The following is a 14,015-nucleotide window of genomic DNA, read 5'->3' as shown; positions in this document are numbered from 1 at the left end:
CCATCGCCAAGCCTGTCTCTCCTTTCTGGGGAGGTTCCTATTGCTTGGAAGGCAGCCACGGTTCGTCCTTTATTTAAAGGGGGAGATCAAGCTGATCCTAAATGTTATAGGCCTATTTCTATTTGCCCTGTTTATCAAACGTGTTGGAAAAACTTGTCAATAATCAACTGACTGGCTTTCTTGATGTCAATAGTATTCTCTCGGGTATACAATCTGGTTTCCGCTCAGGTTGTGGATGTGTCACTGCAACCTTAAAGGCTCTCAATGATGTCATAATTTCCCTTGAGTCTTAGCAATACTGTGCTGCTATTTCTATTGACTTGGCCAAAGCTTTTGATACTGTAGACCATTCCATTCTTGTGGGCCCGGCTAAGGAGTATTGGTGTCTCTGAGGGCTCTTTGGCCTGGTTTGCTAACTACCTCTCTCAAAGAGTCCAGTGTATAAAGTCAGAAAATCTGCTGTCTCAGCCACTGCCTGTCACCAACGGAGTACCCAGAGGCTCAATCCTAGGCCTCACGCTCTTCTCAATTTAGATCAACAACATAGCTCAGGCAGTAGAAAGCTCTCTCATCCATTTATATGCAGAAGATACAATCTTGTACTCAGCTGGCCCCTCCCTGGATGTTGTGTTAAATGCTCTTCAACAAAGCTTTCTTAGTGTCCAACAAGCTTTCTCTACCCTTGACCTTTGTTTTGGAGGTGTTCAGAACAAGGTTATGTGGTTTGATAAGAAGAATGTCTCTCCTCCCACAGGTGTTAATACAAGGGTTTAGAGCTTGAGGTAGTCAACTCATACAAGTACTTGGGAGCATGGCTAGACGGTGTACTGTCCTTCTCTCAGCACATATCAAAGCTGCAGGTCAAAGTTCAATCTAGACTTGGTTTCCTCTATCGTAATTACTCCTCTTTCACCCCAGCTGCCAAACTAACCCTGATTCAGATGACCATCCTACCCATGCTAGATTACGGAGACATCATTTATAGATTGGTAGGTCATGTTGCTCTTGAGCGGCTAGATGTTCTTTACCATTCGGCCATCAGATTTGCCACCAATATTGTTGTCTTAGGCCTCACTTTATGTATTGTTCTGTTGTCTCTCTTGTTGTGATGTGTTTTGTCTGATATTTATATTGTATTTTTTTTAATCCCAGGGACCCATCCCCACAGGAGGCCTTTTGCCAGGCTGTCATTGTAATTAAGAATGTGCTCTTCACTGACTTGCCTAGTTCAATAAAGTTGAAATAAAATAAAAATGAAGCAGACAATCCCAATCCCAAATCGGAACCCTAGTCTGGCTCTCTATGTCGCTCTGAATTCATGTATTTTTGCCCTATACAGTCCTGGGGGTAGGGGCTACCTAGGACTTACATTTCAATTTGTTATTGAGCAAAAATGTGGAGTCTGGTGTGTAGAACAGAGGTTGCGTCCCACCCTATTCCCTATATAGGGCCATGGTTAAAAGTAGTGCACTATTGGAAATAGTCACATTTGGGATATAACCACTCTGTAGAACAGGGATTGGTCTCCACTTTTTGTCCCAGCCCAGCACCAACACACCTGTATCACATAATAAACTATTGCTTTTTAGAATGAGAAAAACTTTGTCCATACAATGTAGAAATTTGTCTTTAGCTTCACCAGACAAAAACAGACATGAAACGCCATCCCAGATAATGAAATAAACCGTACAAAAGTGCTACAGTGCCACTGTGGTTCCAAATTCATATATGTTGAGTCATTGGTCTAAAACCACAATCATCATCAAGAGATCCTCATTTAAAATACACCAATAGTCAAAGACCTTCATCGTGATCATCAATTTTGGGGATATTTAATGTTATGGGTAGGGGCTACATAGGATCTAAATTTAAACTTCTTACTGAGCAAAACAAAAAAATGTAGTGAATGATTCTGTGATAATCCAGTAAATGGTTCCATCCTAATTCTCTTGATTTTTCTCTTCAGTCCCACTTCATGCAGTGCCACGAGGAAAACGAGGACTTTGTCGGCGTCCACTGCGAGGTGTTTGAGGCCGCTCCCCCTATGACCATGGCCCTGTCTGTGTTAGTCACCATCGAGATGTGCAATGCCCTCAACAGGTCAGACTGCAACTTTGGTTCCTGCCTGGTTCAATATAAAGGAATGTTTGAAGATTCATGTTAGAAATGCAAGATTCAATTATGCATAACATTAAGGGCCCGTATCCCAGATTAAGCTTACTCCTTGACAACAAAAAAGCACTTTCAATGGAGATGATCCATTTGGCATGCTTTGTAATGCCGGACAGGAGTAGGTTTAATCTGTGTCCTCAAAACTTGCCACATTGGTAGTTTGTTAGCACTGTAATTCTTGATACACAGTATTTCAATTTAGAGGTAGAACAGTAAAGTTACATAAAACACTTGTTTATGTTTATAAATTATAGCACTTCTATAACAGTGTGTTTTGAAAACACAGCGTATCAAGAGTATGATATGAAAGCCTAATCCCAGAAGTAGCTATAACATTGAAAGTGTAGTCTAACCCCAAAGAAATTGGAAGAGTAATTTTAGAATAAACCTGCAGAACAAACATTATCCGCCATCCCTCACCATGTAATGTCAGATCACACACTTCTGCACACCTCTTGGCACACACCTGCATCAACACACACCTGCATCAACACACACCTGCATCAACACACCTGCATCAACACACACCTGCATCAACACACATGTTAAATACTTTATTTGGATCCACAAATCAAATGTACATTTAAAAAAGGATTCAAACATCTCAGCACGCACACACAGTGTTTAGCCAGCGTGCATTACGTAACCCCTCTGTACCACCCCCCAGTTTGTCTGAGAACCAGTCCCTGCTGCGCATGCCCCCCTGGAGCAACCTGTGGCTGGTTGGAGCCATGTCCCTCTCCATGTCACTCCACTTTGTGATCATTTACGTGGACCCCATGCCCGTGAGTCTGCCTTACCTCGCACCACAACCCTCACATACTTGTCCTGTCCGGCTCCAAGGACCACTCGTTTTGATCCCAGATCCAGCTCTCTCTGCCTCCTTTTTGTCTTACTCTCTCAATCTCCTTCTGTCTGATTCTCTCTCAGCCAAACATTTTTATACAGTCCCCTTGACTGTGTTCCCTGACACGAAGGGCTATTTAATTCGTATTGCGGAAATGTAGCGTTAGAGCGCGATTGAAATTTAAAAAGCGATGTCCCCGCGTTAGCCGAGACTGCATTCACGGTAAACGCTACATATCTTGGCTCAATCGGAAATTACCTGAACATTTCTATTGTGTAATCTGTAACGCTTCAGCGATACAGATTGAATAGAGCCCTAAGTAAAAGTGATACTTGGGTTAGAGTATTTGACAATTGAGTAAGGCCTAGATTCAATCTGGACCGTTATAGTGCGATTTACATTTAAAGGTAATTTCAGATTGAGCCGACATATGCACGGTTTACAGTGAGTGGTCTACGAAAGCGCGGAAACATTTCTTTTAAAAAGGTACATAGCCCGATCGGATTAAATCTAGCCGTAAGAGTATGTGATAACTAAGTAGTAGTACGTGATATGTGTCTGAAATGTGCCTGTCCTCTCCGCTGCAGATGATCTTTAAATTGACCCACTTGAACGTGGAAAAATGGATGGTGGTGCTCAAGCTCTCGATCCCCGTCATCCTCATTGACGAGGTCCTCAAGTTTGTGGCCCGCAATTACCTGGAGGGTAAGGACACACAATAACATTCCTTGTAATTATATCCACAGAAATATTCCCTCTAATTATTTTTGGCACTGAGCAAATTTCAGGTCTTGCTAGTGGAAACTGGAATGTTGGGAGAAATGTGTAACTTTACAGTTTTAGACAGTAGCCAATAGGATATTGTGGCTATTTGAGCATAATGTAGACCTATCAGAGTGGCCTATCAACAAAACCAATAATGCAAAATCCCATAACATTTTCACAATTCTGATTTCTATGATATAGCCTACAGTAGCCTATATGGGGTGTTCAAAGCAGTCTTTTAAAAACGTTTTTACATTATGCTCTTGTAGGAAGCAGTAACACCCCATCGCTGACCAATTGAAGAAAAGGCGTTAGGGCTGGGGTGGACTGTAAAATTAGGTTTAGGACTGTTCCTGACCGATGTTTATGATTCAATGGTTTTGTATCCAGATGGTGTCAACACTAAATTTACACTGATAATATATAATATCCACTCATATGTATTCACTAAAGTCTGTGTGAGTGTCTTCCTACAGGTTTCTATGTATCCCCATATTGCTTCATAAAAGTTTGTCTAATTTTATGGCTGTGTCACATTTAGGTAGTAATTGCCTTTGTAGACTCTTCCACCAGCAAGATCTAGCTTGGGGACAAATCAAATGGTCACATGCTCCAAAATACAACAAGTTTAGACATTACAGTGAAATGCTTACTTACAAGCCCTTAACTCGTCTTGAACTGCACTGTTGGTTAAGAAAATATTGACCAACTAAAGTCAAAAATAATAAAAACAATAACATAACGAGGCTATATACAGGTTACTTGAGGTAATTCGTACATGTAGGTAGTGGTAGGACAAGGTTAGCCTTTGCAGTTTGCAGTTTTAACTTTGTAATATTACAATTCTCCAACATTAACATTTAACTAAAGTCAACACACAATAGTAGCCTATTATTGTATGGAAAAGTCAGGTTTATTTTATGAACATAGTAATACTTTTGGTATCATTTAGCAGATGATTTTATCCAAAACTTGGTCATGCGTGCATACATTTTAAGTGGGTGGCCCCTGAGAATTGAACCCACAATCCTGGCATTGGAAGCGCCATGCAAGTTAACCCACTGTTCCTAGGCCGTCATTGAAAATAAGAATTGGTTCTTAACCGACTTAACTGATAAAAGTTCTGTACCAACTGAGCTACACAGAACCACCAATATTTGCTGTTGAGTAGGTAAGTGTTGTCAATTGAGCAGAACTAAAATGTAACTAAATGGCCAGAATAATAGATGAATGCCCAACTCCACATCAATCAATAGTACTTCATGTAGATCTAAAAAGGACTGTATTTCTAATAATATGGGAATTTTAGGCTGGGTTGGAATGTTCCCCATATTGCTTATACTTATCCTCCAAATTGATCCCTAGGGGCTAGTGCTCAATTTGGGACTTAAGTCTAGTCCTACCTTATCCGGTTGCCAATACCCTTCTCTTTCCCTTGCAGTTGCTGATGACAATCTAGTAAGCAAGAAGTGGGACTAAAAGAACACCAGGAGTATAAAGGAGAGAAAAGAATAAGAGGAAGGGTGGAAGCACTTCCCAGAAAACCAGAGCGCAGACCATCACTAGAAGTGAGAGAAAAAAGTCCAACAAGATCAAAGGAAACAAAAGCCACCAGAAAATTAAAACTAAAAACTAAAAATGTAAAATTAAAAATATATTTCTTTGTGTATGTATTGAAATTAAGTTAATATAAGAAAGTGTTATGAACAATATATTCAAATTATTCTGACTATTCTTAAAAAATAAAAGCTGTATTAAAAGAGAATACAAGAGTAGCTGGTTAATTGTTATTGGTTTGATTCCCAGTATCTCATACTTGCTTATGGTTGATGAGAAGCATCTTCGCCTTCACTTATGAATCCTTTGGTGTCTGTGGAGATCAACCATGGATTTACAGCTGCAGACAGCGCATGTGAAGGCTTGGTTGAAGGGGGCAGGAATAGCCCTGTGAGCATGCCTCAGGTGGCTAGGTCTTCTATACTGGATGGATTGATCTTGCACCTCTTCAGAGTGGTTTTAATTCGTTCCTGCATCCATTTCTTCTGGCCACCAGCAGAGCGTTGGCCTTCATGTGGCCGTTGAGCACTTTCGGCAGATGTCGGCCCTCTAGGACACAGATGACATGACCAAGCCATCTTAGTTGGTGATTGTTTAAGGTGGACTGCATGCTACCACTGCCAGCCCATTTCAGTACCTCCGTGTGGTGTACTGCATCCTGCCAGGTAACACAGAGGATCTTCTTGAGGCCCTTTATTTGGAAGGCCTCCAGGGTTTTCATGTGCCAACTAAGGGATCCATGCTTCACCGCTGTATACCAGGGTGGACACACACACACACACACCTCTCATTACACAAGAAAAACATGATCCTGCAATGAGTAGTTTTTCAATGTATATTTATATATTAAGGCAATTAGTATCAACAAGAGAATGCAAAATTCATTTACAGGTTTCTTCTCTTATTCTTCATTTTAAAATGTGGTAAAGTCTAAAAAAGGTATAAAGGTAATTGTGTCACTGGAATGGTTGTTTAGAGTTTAGTGTTACTCGCTGGTATCAACAAGGGCAGTGCTTTTAGATCAATGATTGGAAGTCAAACAAAGTGCCCACTGGTCCTGAGAGGTGGGTGAGTGTGTGCATTTCCATGTGTCAGAAGTATCATAACTTACAGTAGATACTGGCCTTTTTTCAACATATTGAATTTTAGTGACTTCCACTAAAGCAGTAATGGAGTGTTTCTCATCACATCCGACTGGCGGGAATGTCGAGTCAGGAACTTCAATACAAATATTCAAGTTCTCAATGAGTCCAGTTAAAAAAGGGGGTTAAGGCCAGTCTTCGAATGAATGTTTGGTCATTGAACATGAGAAAATACATTTTTTAAACTCCCAAATATGGAAAGATGTGGAGGGCGCTCAAGCAACAAGTCAAGGTGCAACCAAAAATATATCATCATTGAACAGCTCCAAAGTACAAATATTCCAAGTCACATTACAAGCTGAGGTGGTGATTCACAATGTTGGAGAGGATTAGCCTGAACAAGGCCAGCAAAGATCTGACTCATTATTAGTGGTCTGGAAGGAAAGGTGCTTTGTCTATCAGTGATTAATTCAGTGCCTTGCTAAGCCCACTCCTCTTGAAAGCGGGGATAGTAGTCACGTCTTTCTCCATGGTTACGGTTGCACTTCATGTCCAGCCTCGTTCTTATTGGTCACCCTTGGAATACTTCCCGTTTCTCCCGTCGCTTTGGCTCTGTTGTGCTGCTCTGATAGACTCACGTGGCATCAGTGGGTGGGGCACCCCCTTCAGGAAGCCCCTCCTCCAAGATGTCCCTGACCTGGTCCAGAGTTTCAGCCTGACGGATCAACTCCAGCTTCACCTAGAAGAAAGCGATGAAGGACGGAGAGACAGACAAAAGGGAGAGAGAGAGGGTGGAGTAAGAAGCCTCATGGTCATTTGACTATGGAACAAAAATGATATGGAACCCAGCTGGACTTGACCTAGATCAGTGCTGTAAAATAACATAAACCAACCCAATGTGAATACACCCCCAGTGGGCTGGTCCTGAATCTGTGTAATGTACCTGCAGTGACTGTGAAAGCTGGACAAAGTCCCTCTGCACCATCTGGCTGGTGTCCACCTGAGAACGCATACGGATGATCTGGCTACGCAGCTCCAAACACTGCTGCTGGAGGGACGCCTAGGAGGGAGACAGAAAGGGAGTGAGAATGGTGAGAGGGAAATAACTACAGTAACATGTGTTATTTTTCCTACTTTGGGAACACTAAGTACACAAAAGGTACAACACGGACGGACGGACACAAATCTATCCCTGGTCCCCCTGTACAGTACCTTGTCATGGCTGAGAGTCTTGCTGTCTCCTTGTAGGTGTGAGAGCGCCACGCCGAGGCTTTGTAGCTCGGTGCGACCGTTCTGTAGCTCCAACTGCAGCGTCTCCTTTTGACACTGGACCCGCTCCATCTCGGTCTTCAGACTGGACAGCTGCACTGCAGAGGGCAAAGCTTTCATTGAACAAGGAAGTCCCATCGAGGTTAGAAGACAACGGGCGTGTTCGGGGCAGGTACGTTTTGTCAAGTCACCGCCTTTCAAAGTGTATTGCATTATGTGGATAACTGCTTGAACGTCACAAAAACAACGATGTGATCAAAGGTTATGTGGTTTGATGAAGTCTCCTTCAATTGCTGCAGTTGCTTTTCACCGACGGCACCATGCAGCCATCGCCTGGCTACTTGTCAACCAATCACTGTTTTTGGTATTTGAGACCTTTTACAAATGCTTTACACACTACCTTCAGAAAGTATTCATACCCCTTGACTTATTCCACGTTGTTGTGTTACAGCCTCAATTCAAAATGGATTAAATAAAAAAAAATCCTGCTCACCCATTTACACAATACCCCATAATGACAAAGTGAAAACATGTTTTTTTTAATGTTAACAAATAAAGTAAATCCAGAAATATCTCATGACATAAGTATTCACACGTTAGAATCTCCGTTGGCAGCGATAACAGCTGTGAGTCTTTGTGTTTTAGTGTCTGATGGAAAGATGCTCACCAGCCTGTGCAGGTCTACAATTTTATCCCCGATGTCCTTGCATATCTCTGGTCTTGGCCATTGTGGAGAGGTTGGAGTCTGTTTGATTGAGTGTGTGGACAGGTGTCTTTTATACAGGTAACGAGTTCAAACAGGTGCAGTTAATACAGGTAATGAGTGGAGAACAGGAGTGCTTCTTAAAGAAAAACTAACAGGTCTGTGAGAGCCAGAATTCTTACTGGTAGGTAAGTGATCAAATACTTATGTCATGCAATAAAATGCAAATTAATGACTTAAAAAGAATGATTCTGTATTTTTTTGTACATTTTTGTCCATCTCTCACAGTTGAAGTGTACCTATGATAAAAAATTACATTTACATTTAAGTCATTTAGCAGACGCTCTTATCCAGAGCGACTTACAAATTAGAGACCTCTACATGATTTGTAAGTAGGAAAACCTGCAGTGTATCAAATACTTGTTCTCCCCACTGTATATATACCATTTTCTCGATCTGAATCTGTACTTTTATCCAATATGATTAACACCGTTTCAAATGTTGCTCCATAGGACCAAATCCAAGTGGTAGGTCACATTTCAGCTTTACATGTTTAATTAATTTGTACATATTTCAAAAAACACAATTCCACTTTGACATTGCGGTGTACAGTGACAGATCTCAATTTAATAATTACATTTTGTCGAACAATATGTGGAAAAAGTCAAGGGGGGCGAATACTTTCTGAAGGCACTTCAGAAAGTATGTTTTCAGTTTGTGTGATCTGGGGTTAAAGAAAAGCTTAATAGACCTTTATAAAGGTCTTGGCTGTGGCAGATGCACCTCCCTGACTTTCGTCTACAGTCATCTTCGTTAGCCTACCTAATCTAACGTAACCTATGAGTTTACTACGGTCATCGCTTGTTATCAACTGCCCGTGTGTGATGCATTACTGATTCATTCCTATGGCCTTCTATACCACACACTTACATATAATCTCTCTCACACACATAAATATAAAATAATGCCCACTCACCTTGTAAAACTTCTGTTGAGGCAGAACCATAGGAGAAAGAGAGAATGTATGTTGGTTTTGAACCAGCTGGCAAGTTCTATTACACGTATAGACACAAAGAAAGAGCAAAGGAAAGGCAGATGAACAGACCGCTCTCCTCCACGCGGGTCTCCAGTTGTTCCTTCAGATTGACGATCTCAATACGCAGCCTCTCCTCACTGTGTGCCCCCTACAGGTGAGAGTACAGTAGTGCATACAGTAATAGTATATTTCCTTTGTATTGCAATGATTCTTGACTGTATGAACACACACAAGTGCACGCATATACACACATACTGTACCTGTAGTGTAGGACCAAGGGGTGTGTTGGCGTCCCCTGCCCCAACCATCTCTTCCCCTTTTAGCCTGGACAGCTCGTTACACACCCTCCTCTGAGAGAGAGACAGCTCTGCCTGGGAACACAACACACAAGCACACACACAAAACATCTCAAACACACATTACATGAACCTCATCCTCCTCCTCCCTGGTTGGACCAAGTGCCGGTCACTCACCAGCCTGCTATGGATGGCATTCTGTGATTGGTTGAAAGACTTCTGCAGCTCCTGTAGGAGGGCCTCGGAGGTCTGAACCTGAGACTGGAGAACTGAGACCTGACACACACACACGACACACAGTAACATTCAATTCCGTGGATAACTGACATTTCTCAATATACAGTATATGCCATGTGTGTAAAGGTGTGTGTACGTGTTTGTGTGTCTCAGTAGTCTGTGTGTCCAGCTCGCTCTCCAGCTTGGTCCTCTCTTCCCTCAGTCGACCCAACTCTCCCTCCCGCTCCACAACCTGCACATCAGACCACACCACATTAGACACCATGAGTCCACACCACGTCAGACGTCACAAGACCACACCACGTCAGACGTCACAAGACCACACCACAGAAGACGTCACGAGTCCATTACAGACCTGTACAGTTCAGCTCACCTGTCTGTCAAACACAACAATGTTGGCTGTTTTAACAGGCTTTAAGTACACTTAAAAATAACTGCAATAATTTCAAAAACATTTTACCGAGTTACCGTTCATATAACGAAAATCAATTGAAATAAATTCATTAGGCCCTAAACTGTGGATTGTACATGACTGGGAATATAGATTTGCTCTGTTGGTCAGAGATGACCTTTTTTTGGCTGAGGCATGGATCAGAAAAACAGTCAGTATCTGGTGTGACCACGAATTACCTCATGCAGCACGACATCTCCTTGGGAGGGAGTTGATCAGGTTGATTGTGGTCTGTAGAATGTTGTCCCACTCCTCTTCAATGGCTGTGCAAAGTTGCTGGATATTGGCGGGAACTGGAACACGCCGTCGTATATGTCGGCGGATAAATGGCACGACAATGGGCCTCAGGATCTTGTTCTGGTATCTCAGTGCATTCAAATTGCCATCGATAAAATGTAATTGTGTTTGTTGTCCATAGCTTATGCCTGCCCATACCATAACCCACCATGGGGCACTGTTCACAACGTTGACATCAGCAAACCGCTCGCTAACACGACACCATACACGCCGTCTGCACGGTACAGTTGAAACCGGGATTCTACCGTGAAAAACACTTCTCCAGCGTGCCAGTGAAGGTGAGAATTTGCCCACTGAAAGTCAGTTACGACGCCGAACTGCATTCAGGCCAAGTCCTTGGTGAGGACAACGAGCATGCAGATGAGCTTCCCGAAGACGGTTTCAGACAGTTTGTGCAGAAATTCTTTGTTTGTGCAATCCCATGGTTTCATCAGCTTTCCGAGTGGCTTGTCTCAGACAATCCCACAGATGAAGAAGTCGGATGTGGAGGTCCTGGTGTGGTTACACGTGGTCTGCGGTTGTGAGGCCGGTTGGACGTACTGCCAAATTCTCTAAAACGACGTTGGAGGCAGCTTATTGTAGAGAAATTACCATTAAATTCTCTGGCAACAGCTCTGGTGGACATTCCTGCAGTCAGCATGCCAGTTTGCACACTCCTTCAAAACTTGAGACATCTGTGGCATTGTGTTGAGTGACAACTGCACATTTTAGAGAGTGGCCTTTTATTGTCCACAGAACTTGTGTAATGATCATGCTGTTTAATCAGCTTCTTGATATGCCACACCTGTCAGATGGATGGATTATCTTGGCAAAGGAGAAATGCTCACTAACAGGGATGTAAACAAATTTTTGCACAACATTTGAGAGAAATAAGCTTTTTGTGTTTATGGAACATTTCTTGGATCTTTTATTTCAGCTCATGATACATGGGACCAACACCTTATATATTTTTTCAGTATAAGTCCTAGTTGGAGTGTGTTTGTGTGGCTGGTGCTCACTTGTTTGCTTAGTGAATTGATGTCAATGTGTGTGTGTGTTCACCTGTGTGTTAAGCGAGTCCCATTCGGTGTGTGTGACCAGACGGTGGCCAGGCGGGGGCAGGTAGATGGCCTCGGGCACCAGGGTTCCCGTGGAGACCAGGGAGGCGGTGTCTTCCTGGGAGGGTTGGCGGCGGGGCAGTGAGGGCGTGTCCAAGGAGAAGGAGGAGAAAGAGGCGAAGTCACAGTTCTGGGAGAAATAGCCCTCCAGCCCTGCCCCTTCACCCTCCCCTGATCCCTCAGCCTCCGCTGGTTGGCTATCCCATTCTGTCGACTGGCCCTCGGACTGCATAGCTCCTGCCTCCACCCCGTCCTTCTTTATACTGCCCTGAGTGAGAGCGAGAGAGGTCAGAGACAAGGAAATGGGTTAAGTAACGTTGAGGTGAACACACACACACCTGAGACTGCACACTGGCTCTCCTCCACTGGGCACGCTCAGACTGCAGAGTAGATATTCTAGCCTCATACTGAGAAGCCGTCTCTGAGAATAGAAGAGAGAAACGAGATGACAATAACAGGCCATCTAGGTGGGTCCTACACATTGTCTGCATTCCAAATGGCATACTCTTCTCTATCTAGTGCAAAAATGTTGACAGTAGCCCCCATTGGGAATGGATAATGAATAGAACGGAGCAACCTTCCTCAGAAGAGAGGGGACCCGCCCCATCTATACAATGGTAGGGAAACACTGGTATGTAGACAAAATGTCTTCGACCTCTGACTGCATCTCCTGGTCACACTGTGTGTGTGTTGTGGTGTGTGTGTGTGTTATATGTGTGTGTGTGTGGCTCTCTCTCTGACCTCTGAGGGCCTCCTGAAGAGACTGCATCTCCTGGTCACACTGTCTCTGCAGCTCTCCCAGCTCCTCCTGTTTGCTCACTCGGCAATCTGCTAGCTGGGCCTGCAAGCTCTCCATTGCACCTGACAAGAAGGAAAACAGATGATGTTATCTCTCATTTTATGGTGAACACAGGACAATGGGGTTCAACAGTCCCAGAGAGACAGGCTTCAAGATATCTTATGAGCTGCGTAAAGCATGATCATGCAAGCAATTGCATCTAGGCCTACTACACAGGCTATCCCTAACAATGTCAATAACATTATAAAACACCCCATGCAAAGCAATTCACGAATGTAATAATACACCTGTTGACAATCGAACTGACAGATAACATTGTTTTGACTGTCTCAGTGGAGACATGGCAATCCTTGGCACACCCCTGCCACAGCTTCTAATTAGGCTGACTGACGTCTCCACAAAAATCATACTTATTATGGCTAAATCCCTGCCTCTTTCTACAATTCCTCTTCTGAAAATCTGATTTTAAACCTAACCACAATGCTGACCTTACGCCTAACTAACCTTAAAATTAAAGACCTAAAAGTACATTTTAGTTCATACATTTTTAGGATATAGGCATTTTGACTTTGTGGTAGTAACAGGAAGGTCAAAAGAGTTCACTCAGCAAGTGACAGCTCCAGCAATAGCAACATTTCGTACATGTTCAGTGGTCTGTAGCTACATTCCGAAATTCGCACGCATTTGTGAGATTTGGCTATCACAAAGGGTTAACGTTAGTTAGCTAGCAATCAAGCCAGCGTAGCTAAAGCACTTGTTGAAGGCTAACTTGGTGACTTTCTTACCAGTGTCGTCCTTCTGAGAGTTCACCGACGGTTCCATTATCATTTGTTTCCGAGCTGTTCTATAATGGCACCAACTGTCTTAGTCGTGAAAAACATCTACTGGTTGGGTTGGTGTGAGAGCTCAAAGCATGACTTACTCACTCCTGGTCAACCTCAGGAAATAACTTTCCCCGGTTTAAACCCACGGATATTACTTAACATCCTTCCTAAATGCCGACGACTGCATTGAATTTTCCTTTATTCTCCCCAGTTAAACTACCGTATTGTGAAGGGATAAGCAAATCCTAATATGTGGGTTATTAAAATGCCAACCATTTTAAAAGGGAGAGAATCTGTATTTTGAATACAGCTAATAAGTGCTGTCTAGTTTCCGTATGTCTGTTCCTGCCACGAATTTTGCGTAGCTGTGTCAAATATTTTTTTATAATGGACTGTATGTTATTTATTAGGGATACCTGGAGAAAATTGGATCTCTGAAATGAAAATTACGGCCCTCCTTTCAGTAAAATATATTTTGACCTGACCCTATCCGAAAACACTTAAAAAAGTGACCCTCGCCTATACCCCAAATAATAATTAAAACATAAAGTGGATACCAGAGAAAATTCCTACATTTTACCCT

At 42.8% G+C, this 14,015-nt stretch overlaps 2 protein-coding genes across 2 annotated transcripts in view; one reads left to right on the top strand and one right to left on the bottom strand.

Moving 5' to 3' along the window:
• Positions 1 to 5,549, top strand: part of LOC118358641 (sarcoplasmic/endoplasmic reticulum calcium ATPase 1-like) — a 29,641-nt gene extending 24,092 nt beyond the window's left edge. The window contains exons 21-24 of the mRNA XM_052480241.1: positions 1,967 to 2,100; positions 2,840 to 2,957; positions 3,607 to 3,724; positions 5,226 to 5,549. Of these exons, the coding sequence (XP_052336201.1) occupies positions 1,967 to 2,100; positions 2,840 to 2,957; positions 3,607 to 3,724; positions 5,226 to 5,263 (408 nt within the window). The 3' untranslated portion in view covers positions 5,264 to 5,549. The remainder of the gene's footprint in view (positions 1 to 1,966; positions 2,101 to 2,839; positions 2,958 to 3,606; positions 3,725 to 5,225) is intronic.
• A 613-nt stretch (positions 5,550 to 6,162) lies between these two features.
• On the bottom strand, positions 6,163 to 14,015 carry LOC118358929 (rab GTPase-binding effector protein 2-like). The gene is made up of 12 exons (XM_035736948.2): positions 13,394 to 14,015; positions 12,551 to 12,670; positions 12,148 to 12,230; positions 11,754 to 12,077; positions 10,101 to 10,196; positions 9,905 to 10,003; positions 9,692 to 9,802; positions 9,501 to 9,579; positions 9,372 to 9,383; positions 7,636 to 7,790; positions 7,367 to 7,483; positions 6,163 to 7,162 (listed from the first exon to the last, which is right to left on the bottom strand). The coding sequence occupies exons 1-12, from the start codon at positions 13,434 to 13,436 to the stop codon at positions 7,058 to 7,060; spliced, it is 1,344 nt and encodes a 447-aa protein (XP_035592841.1). The 5' UTR covers positions 13,437 to 14,015; the 3' UTR covers positions 6,163 to 7,057.

The sequence above is a fragment of the Oncorhynchus keta genome, chromosome 26 (genome assembly GCF_023373465.1).
Source record: "Oncorhynchus keta strain PuntledgeMale-10-30-2019 chromosome 26, Oket_V2, whole genome shotgun sequence".
Lineage (NCBI taxonomy): Eukaryota > Metazoa > Chordata > Actinopteri > Salmoniformes > Salmonidae > Oncorhynchus > Oncorhynchus keta.
This window is presented reverse-complemented; position numbering and strand designations above follow the sequence as displayed.